The sequence below is a fragment of the Oncorhynchus gorbuscha genome, linkage group LG01, assembly GCF_021184085.1.
Source record: "Oncorhynchus gorbuscha isolate QuinsamMale2020 ecotype Even-year linkage group LG01, OgorEven_v1.0, whole genome shotgun sequence".
In the NCBI taxonomy this organism is placed as follows: Eukaryota; Metazoa; Chordata; class Actinopteri; order Salmoniformes; family Salmonidae; genus Oncorhynchus; species Oncorhynchus gorbuscha.
In genome coordinates, this window is record NC_060173.1 from 39,188,341 (window position 1) to 39,197,271 (window position 8,931).

General features: G+C 42.3%; 1 protein-coding gene across 1 annotated transcript in view; it reads left to right on the forward strand.

Moving 5' to 3' along the window:
• sf3b3 (splicing factor 3b, subunit 3) overlaps nucleotides 1-8,489 on the forward strand; it is a 40,141-nt gene extending 31,652 nt beyond the window's left edge. Inside the window, exons 25-27 of the mRNA XM_046352316.1 lie at nucleotides 164-307; nucleotides 5,194-5,298; nucleotides 7,644-8,489. Of these exons, the coding sequence (XP_046208272.1) occupies nucleotides 164-307; nucleotides 5,194-5,298; nucleotides 7,644-7,784 (390 nt within the window). The 3' untranslated portion in view covers nucleotides 7,785-8,489. The remainder of the gene's footprint in view (nucleotides 1-163; nucleotides 308-5,193; nucleotides 5,299-7,643) is intronic.
• Nucleotides 8,490-8,931: the final 442 nt, after the last annotated feature.

Here is an 8,931-nt window from a genome sequence, read left to right on the forward strand (position 1 = left end):
TTTAGATAGTCAGTGGGAAATTCCCTCCGCTTGGATTTATTGTGGGCAATTGGTAAAAAGGGTGCATATAAGCAATGTTTTCTGGGTGTGTGTCATGGGTGAGAATTGTTCTGTAATGCCCTGTCTGTGCCTGACCCTGTACCATGTCTGTTCCCCGTGTCAGGCTGAAGTGATCATGAACTACCACATTGGGGAGACGGTGCTGTCACTGCAGAAGACCACACTGATCCCCGGAGGCTCGGAATCTCTGGTCTACACAACTCTGTCTGGAGGCATCGGCATCCTGGTGCCCTTCACTTCCCACGAGGTACCTCTCACACACACACACACACACACACACACACACACACACACACACACACACACACACACACACACACACACACACACACACACACACATAGTGTTTTCAGACAGTATTCATACCGCTTGACTTATTCCACATTTTGTTGTTACAGTCTGAATTCAAAATTGATACAATACAATACCAATCTACACACAACACCCCATAATGTTTCAGTGAAAATATGTTTTGAGAAGGTTTTGCAAATTTATTGATAATGAAATACCAAAATCGAATTTACATGTTATTTGCACCCCTCCAAATTCAGCGTGTGTGCATCCAATTTCCATCATTACAACTTGTTTGGATTCCACCTGTGGCCAATTCAATTGTTTGGACATGATTTAGAAACAGACCTGTCTATAGAAGGTTCCATAGACAGTGCATGTCAGCGCAGAAACTATTAGGTTAAAGGAACTGTCCGTACATCTCCTAGATAGAATTGTGATGAGTAATACTGTGCATTCGGAAAGTATTCAGACCCGTTGACTTTCCCACATTTTGTTAAGTTTTAGCTTTATTCTAAAATTGATTAAATTAATTTCCCTCATCAATCTACACACAACACCCCATAATGACAAAGTGAAAACAGGTTTTTAGAAATGTTTGCTAATGTATTAGAAATAAATAACAAATGCTTTACTTGCATATTTATTCAGACCCTTTGCTATGAGACTCTAAATTGGGCTCAGGTGTATCCTGTTTTCATTGATCATCCTTGAGATGTTTCTAAAACTTGACTGGTCCACCTGTGTTAAATTCAATTGATTGGACATTGTTTGGAAAGGCACGCGCCTGTCTATACAAGGTCTCACAGTTGACCGTGCATGTCAAAGCAAAAATCAAGCCATGAGGTTGAAGGAATTGTCGTAGAGCTCAGAGACGACAGGTTTGTGTCTAGGCACAGATCTGGGAAAAGGTACCAAAAAATGTCTACAGCATTGAAGGTCCCCAAGATCACCGTGGCCTCCATCACTCTTAAATGGAAGAAGTTTGGAACCAGCAAGACTCTTCCTATAGCTGGTCGTCCAGCCAAACTGAGCAATCTGGGGAGAAGGGCCTTGGTCAGGGAGGTGACCAAGAACCTGATGGTCACTCTGACAGAGTTCCTCTGTTGATGTGAGAACCTTCCAAAGGTCAACCATCATCTCTGCAGCACTCCACCAATCAGGCCTTTATGATAGTGGTCAGGCGGAAGCTACTCCTCAGTAAAAAGCACATGACAGCCCGCTTAGAGTTTGCCAAAAAGGCACCTAAAGACACTCAGACCATGTTTAACAAGATTCTCTGGTCTGATGAAACCAAGATTGAACTCTGTCCCGAATGCCAAACGTCACGTCTGGAGGAAACCTGGCACCATCCCCACGGGGAAGCATGGTGATGGCAGCATCATGCTGTGGGGATGTTTTTCAGACGCAGGGATTGGGAGACTAGTCAGGATCAAGGGAAAGATGAATGGCGCAAAGTACAGAGAGATCCTTGATGAAAACCTCCAGAGTGCTCAGGACCTCGGACTGGGGCGAAGGTACACCTTCCAACAGGACAATAACCCTAAGTGCACAGCCAAGACAATGCAGAAGTGGCTTCGGGACAAGTCTCTGTGGTCTGAGACAAAAATGTAGCTCTTTGGCCTGAATGCAAAGCGCTTTGTCTGGCAGATCATCACTTTTTAAACACCATCCCTACTGTAGGGCATGGTGGTGGCAGCATCATGCTATGGGGATGCTTTTCAGCGTCAGGGACTGGGAGACTGGTAAGAAACAATAAATGGAGCCAAATACAAATGCTTGATGTGAACCTGCTTCTTAGTGCAAACTACTGTAGACTGGTGTGAAGATTTACATTCCAGCAGGAGAATGGCCCCAAGCATACAGCCAAAGCAATGCTGGAATGGCTTCAGAACAAGCATGTGAAAGTCGTTGTGTGGCCCCAGCCAAAGCCCAGACTTGAATCCACTTGAAAATCTGTGGACCAACTTTAAGATTGCTGTACAAATTGGAAATCCACATGAGAAAGGTTGCAGACTCCGCGTATAGCATATTATCTGCAAATTCAGGAGGGTAAAGTCAGTAGGAGCGGGACGAGGATGGTCAGATTACTTTTTTTCCCTTCTGGTTATCTGGAAGATGTATCTCTAGTAATTTGTGTCTTTCATTAAACAGTGCACTTAAAGCATCAGACAAGCTCAATGCATATATAGTTGATATGATTAAAACACACTAGGTGTGTCTACAGTGCATTCGGAAAGTATTCAGACCCCTCAACTTTTCCCACCTTTTTTTTACACTACACCCTTATTCTCAAATAGATTACATTAATTGTTTTCCTCATCAATCTACACACAATACCCCATAATGACAAAGCAAAAACAGTTTTTTTTTTAATGTTTGCAAATGTATAAAAAATAAATTTACATAAGTATTCAGAGCCTTTGCTATGAGACTCAATTGAGCTCAGGTGCGTCCTGATTCCATTGATCATCCTTGAGATGTTTCTACAACTTGATTGGAGTCCACCTGTGGTAAATTCAATTGATTGGACATGATTGGAAAGGCATAACTGTCTATGTGACCGACTGCCTCGATTCGGGCTTATGTAGCAAAATTCGAAATTCGTTTTTTTACATTGGATAAAAGTAGAGATTCAGAGCTAGAAAATGGTATATTATACACTGCAGTTGAAGAACAATGGTTACGTAATTCTGCGTTAAGTTGATTAACTTGTAACCCCACGTTTGAGAAAATGGTCGTTGAACGTTTTGGTACACCTACTGGAGAACTCTTCTTTGTCTACACCCATTCAGCCTTTTTCACATCCTTTTTAGCCATAGCACCACCCATTTCTTTAAGGATTCATGTGAGGCCATTTGCTAAACCAAAATATTAGATTAGTTAACAAACGAAGATTTCAAGACTAAAATTGGTAAAAGTAGTAGCTTACAACAAAGAAATACTCCAGGTAAAAATACACTATCTAGTCATTGGCCTATTTGCTAATCTGACTCTGATGCATGTCATTGTTCTTCACATTACTGTCTCTAGTAAACCCACACTATATAAATAAAAAGTTGATATGTCACATGCACAGAATACATGTGTAAACAGTACAGTGAAATGGTTTCTTGTAAATAAGAATTTGTTATAACTGACTTGCCTATTTAAATAAAGGTTAAATAAAACTTTTTTATAGCATAGTAGCAATTCAAAAATAGTGTCCAGATAAAAAATATTTTATAAATATTTTGTTTAGACATGTAGCTAGCTAGCTAGCTAAACAAGGAACCGGCATTATCCCCAATCTTATTACTATCATCCAATACAAACATAGTCATAGCTGTAGTATGAATCTGCAGGTAGCTAAAGCTAACCAACCAGGTTCAATGTTAGATAGCTAACTTGAGGCTATAACAAAGAATGCAAATGGATTTCTGATTTGAATGAATCAACAAAGATTATACATTTAACATTACATAGCGAGCGAGCAAGCTAGCGTTCGCTCGCTAGTTAACAGTACGCTTTTAACTTGCCATGAAAACAACTTTCTGCCAAAATTAGAAACTTGTAATACCTGAAAATGTAGCTAGATTCTTACCAGTATACATGGATGAATGCTTCACGGCAGACTGGGACCATTTAACTCTGTTTTGTTTGTAGCAACATCTTATTTGGCCAGCGTTGTCTAGTCATTCCGGTTCACACTGACCGTGTGCAGAAAGTAGCAAATAACTATATCCAACTGATTGTCAATAGCGCCTGCTAAATTCAGGGCATCAATGTTGTTGAGAAAAGTAGCAAAATGTTTGTATTTCTCGATGGCAGCTCATGTTATAAACAGAAGCATGCTACATGACAGACCAATCCAAACTCATCTCCCGGCATGTCCAGCCCATCTATTATCTTAGCCAATCATGACTAGTGGGAAGGTTCCTGTCTTCTTCTGTGGCTAAAATAGGCTTGTAATTTAACCATTTTATTTGTATTTAAGGATGGGATACAAGTTTAATATTAAGGCACATGGAAGTTCACATGTTCCAGAAGGAATTTCTGCCAAAGAATTCATTTTGATTAAAAAAATGTCCTGGCACCATCCACCATGACCTGGCTGCGTCATGCTGTGGGGATGTTTTTTAGCGACAGGGAGACTAGTCAGAATCAAGGGAAAGATGAACAGAGCCAAGTACAGAGAGATCCTTGGTGAAAACCTGCTCCAGAGTGCTCAGGACCTCAGACTGGGGCTAAGGTTCACCTACCAACTGGACAACTACCCTAAGCACAGCCAAGACAATACAGGCGTGGCTTCGGGACAAGGCTCTGAAAGTCCCAGCCAGAGCCCGGACTAACATCTCTAGAGAGACATGCAAATAGCTGTGCAACAATGCTCCCCATCTAACCTGACAGAGCTTGAGAGGATCTGCAGAGAAGAATGGGAAAAACTCCAAATACAGGTGTGCCAAGCTTGTAGCGCCATACCCAAGAAGACACGTCTGTAATCGCTGCTAAAAGTGCTTCAACAAAGTACTGAGTAAAGAGTCTGAATACTTATGTAAATGTGATATTTCCGTTTTTTTATTTTATTAAGTGTGCTAACATTTCGAAAAACCTGTTAATGTTTTGTCATTATGGTGTATTATGTGTAGATTGATGGGAAAAAAACAATTTACTCAATTTTAGAATGCGGCTGTAACATAACCAAATGTGGAAAAGGTCAAAGTGTCTGAAAACTTTCTGAATGCATGGAAAAATACATGTTTTTACAATTTCAACCAATCGATTGGTCAAAATATTTTTTGGGGTCTGGACAGCATTAATTGATGTCGATAATTAATCTATGGTGTTCCTCTCTGTCTTCAGGATCATGACTTCTTCCAGCACTTAGAGATGCATATGCGCTCAGAGTTCCCCCCTCTGTGTGGCAGGGACCACCTCAGCTTCCGCTCCTACTACTTCCCTGTAAAGGTGGGTACTACCTGATTAGGTTGCATTACTATTCCCCTAGGATGGTGGGGCAAAGAAAGCCACAATTTATACTCCCAGCGATGTAGAGGGAATATATCCAAAGGACACCACTGTTAACAAATGGAATCTGATACCAAATATTTTGGGTGAAAAGTTATGCCAGCAACCAACTGCATGTGGTTCCTGACATACATTTGGCTGGATCAGTATCATGAGTGTATTTATTATGGATCCCCATTAGTTCATGCCAAGGCGGCAGCTGCTCTTCCTGGGGTTTATTACAGATCCCCATTAGTTCATGCCAAGGCAGCTACTCTTCCTGGGGTTTATTACAGATCCCTATTAGTTCATGCCAAGGCGGCAGCTACTCTTCCTGGGGTTTATTACAGATCCCCATTAGTTCATGCCAAGGCGGCAGCTACTCTTCCTGGGGTTTATTACAGATCCCCATTAGTTCATGCCAAGGCGGCAGCTACTCTTCCTGGGGTTTATTACAGATCCCCATTAGTTCATGCCAAGGCGGCAGCTACTCTTCCTGGGGTTTATTACAGATCCCCATTAGTTAGTTCTTCCTGGGGTTTATTACAGATCCCCATTAGTTCATGCCAAGGCAGCTGCTCTTCCTGGGGTTTATTACAGATCCCCATTAGTTCATGCCAAGGCGGCAGCTGCTCTTCCTGGGGTTTATTACAGATCCCCATTTCCTGGGTTCAGATCCCCATGCCAAGGCGGCAGCTGCTCTTCCTGGGGTTTATTACAGATCCCCATTAGTTCATGCCCCATTAGGCCAAGGCGGCAGCTGCTCTTCCTGGGGTTTCCCCATTACAGCTTCCTGGGTTACTCCCCAAGGCGGCAGCTTCCCTGGGGTTTATTACAGATCCCCATTAGTTCATGCCAAGGCGGCAGCTACTCTTCCTGGGGTTTATTACAGATCCCCATTAGTTCATGCCCCATTAGTTCATGCCAAGGCGGCAGCTACTCTTCCTGGGGTTTATTACAGATCCCCATTAGTTCATGCCAAGGCGGCAGCTACTCTTCCTGGGGTTTATTACAGATCCCCATTAGTTCATGCCAAGGCGGCAGCTACTCTTCCTGGGGTTTATTACAGATCCCCATTAGTTCATGCCAAGGCGGCAGCTTCTTCCTGGGGTTTATTATGATCCCCATTAGTTCATGCCAAGGCGGCAGCTACTCTTCCTGGGGTTTATTACAGATCCCCATTAGTTCATGCCAAGGCGGCAGCTCCTGGGGTTTATTACAGATCCCCATTAGTTCATGCCAAGGCGGCAGCTACTCTTCCTGGGGTTTATTACAGATCCCCATTAGTTCATGCCAAGGCGGCAGCTACTCTTCCTGGGGTTTATTACAGATCCCCATTAGTTCATGCCAAGGCGGCAGCTACTCTTCCTGGGGTTTATTACAGATCCCCATTAGTTCATGCCAAGGCGGCAGCTACTCTTCCTGCAGATCCCCATTAGTTCATGCCAAGGCTCTTCCTGGGGTTTATTACAGATCCCCATTAGTTCATGCCAAGGCGGCAGCTGCTCTTCCTGGGGTTTATTACAGATCCCCATTAGTTCATGCCAAGGCGGCAGCTACTCTTCCTGGGGTTTATTACAGATCCCCATTAGTTCATGCCAAGGCGGCAGCTACTCTTCCTGGGGTTTATTATAGATCCCCATTAGTTCCATTAGTCCCCATTAGTTCATGCCAAGGCGGCAGCTACTCTTCCTGGGGTTTATTATAGATCCCCATTAGTTCATGCCAAGGCGGCAGCTACTCTTCCTGGGGTTTATTATAGATCCCCATTAGTTCATGCCAAGGCGGCAGCTACTCTTCCTGGGGTTTATTATAGATCCCCATTAGTTCATGCCAAGGCGGCAGCTTCTTTTCCTGGGGTCCAGCAAAATTAAGGCAGTTATACATTTTAAAAACATGACAATACATTCATAACAGATGAAGTGTGTGCCCTCAGGCCCCTACTCTACTACCACATATCTGTAACGTGTGTGTGTATAGTGCGTGTGTTATCGTGTGTTTGTATGCATGTGTCGCTGTGTTGCTTCACAGTCCTCGCTGTTCCATGAGGTGTATTTAAAAATAAAAATAGATCAAATTGTACTGCTTGTATGAGTTACTTGATGCCATGTAGTCATGGCTCTATGTACTACTGTGCGCCTCCCATAGTCTGTTCTGGACTTGGGGACTGTAGACATGCTGTGAATTATTAACAGATTGCATGCGGTCTCTGAACATGATTGCGGAAATCGGAAGCCTTGTTCTTTGGCCATCCAGACAGTCTCTTACCTACTGTGTCTGACCCTCTCTCCTGTCTGTTTGTGCAGAATGTGATAGATGGAGATCTGTGTGAGCAGTTCAACTCCATGGACCCCCACAAGCAGAAGAGTGTTGCTGAGGAGCTGGACCGTACACCACCTGAGGTCTCAAAGAAACTGGAGGACATCCGCACACGCTATGCCTTCTAGAACCCTCCTGTACTGTACATACACACATACACAAATACACTCACTATGTTAACATGAGGAGTTGAGAGCTTTCTTGGTTTCCTGCCGAGATGTCGACAAAACATTTTCAGTTTCCTTGCCTCTTCACAATCTATGAACACTCTGAATCGATCTTTAGGCCCTGTTTTCTTTATTAGGCCTATAAAATGTCACAAATTGTGGTGAATGGTGGTAACAGTCTATGGTGAATATTTACCCCAAGGGTTTCACTCACAGGATGTCATTTAAACCTAGACTGATTCTGTGGAATGTATCATGTGTGTAGCATCAGTGCTTTATTCTCCTTCCATGAGCAGTCGCTGGGTTTTCAACCGTGAGAAGCACAGCCTAGTAAACCCTTTGATAGAATTAGCTCAACTGTTTTTGCATTGTGTGATTTGTTTAAACGATCCATTTTAAGTATTTTTCTGTAACTGTGCTACAAATGGATTTTGTTTTCTGTATCGATTTGAATCCTAAAAGTCAGTGTCCAGCAGCTGTTTATTTAGTGCTTAAAAAGTATATTCCTTTGGACAAATTGTCCATATCTATTACACAGGATGACAGGATTGTGTAAAAACAGCAAAGGAATACTCGCACTGTAGGAGAGCGAAACCATTCCGTATTAGTCATGAGAAAACAGGCAGGCAAATTTGTAAATAAAGTGTTGTTTTTTATCTCTTGTAATGCCTTGTCACATTGTCTGTTATAATTATGTGGGAGAGGCAAAGGAGCAGTGAGTTTTAACAATATCAGCATAGTTTACTGTTTAATTGGATTACAAAGCCAGCTCTGATTTTGGCTTTCATTTTACAATAGGTCTTCTGTGTCTTGTTTTTCAGTCTGCTCTCATGGATGGAATTTTTCACTGAAATGGTGAAACTGCTATAATATCCTCAAGGATCATAGCCTTTCTTTTTTTTTCGCCTAAAATGACAAACCCAAATCTAACAGCCTGTAGCTCAGGACCTGAAGCAATGTTATGCATGTTCTTTATACCATTTGAAAGGAAACACTTTGAAGTTTGTGGAAATGTGAAATTCATGTAGGAGAATATAACACATTAGATCTGGTAAAAGATTATACAAACAAAACCTTTGTATTTTATTAAGGACAGACTTTCAGATAG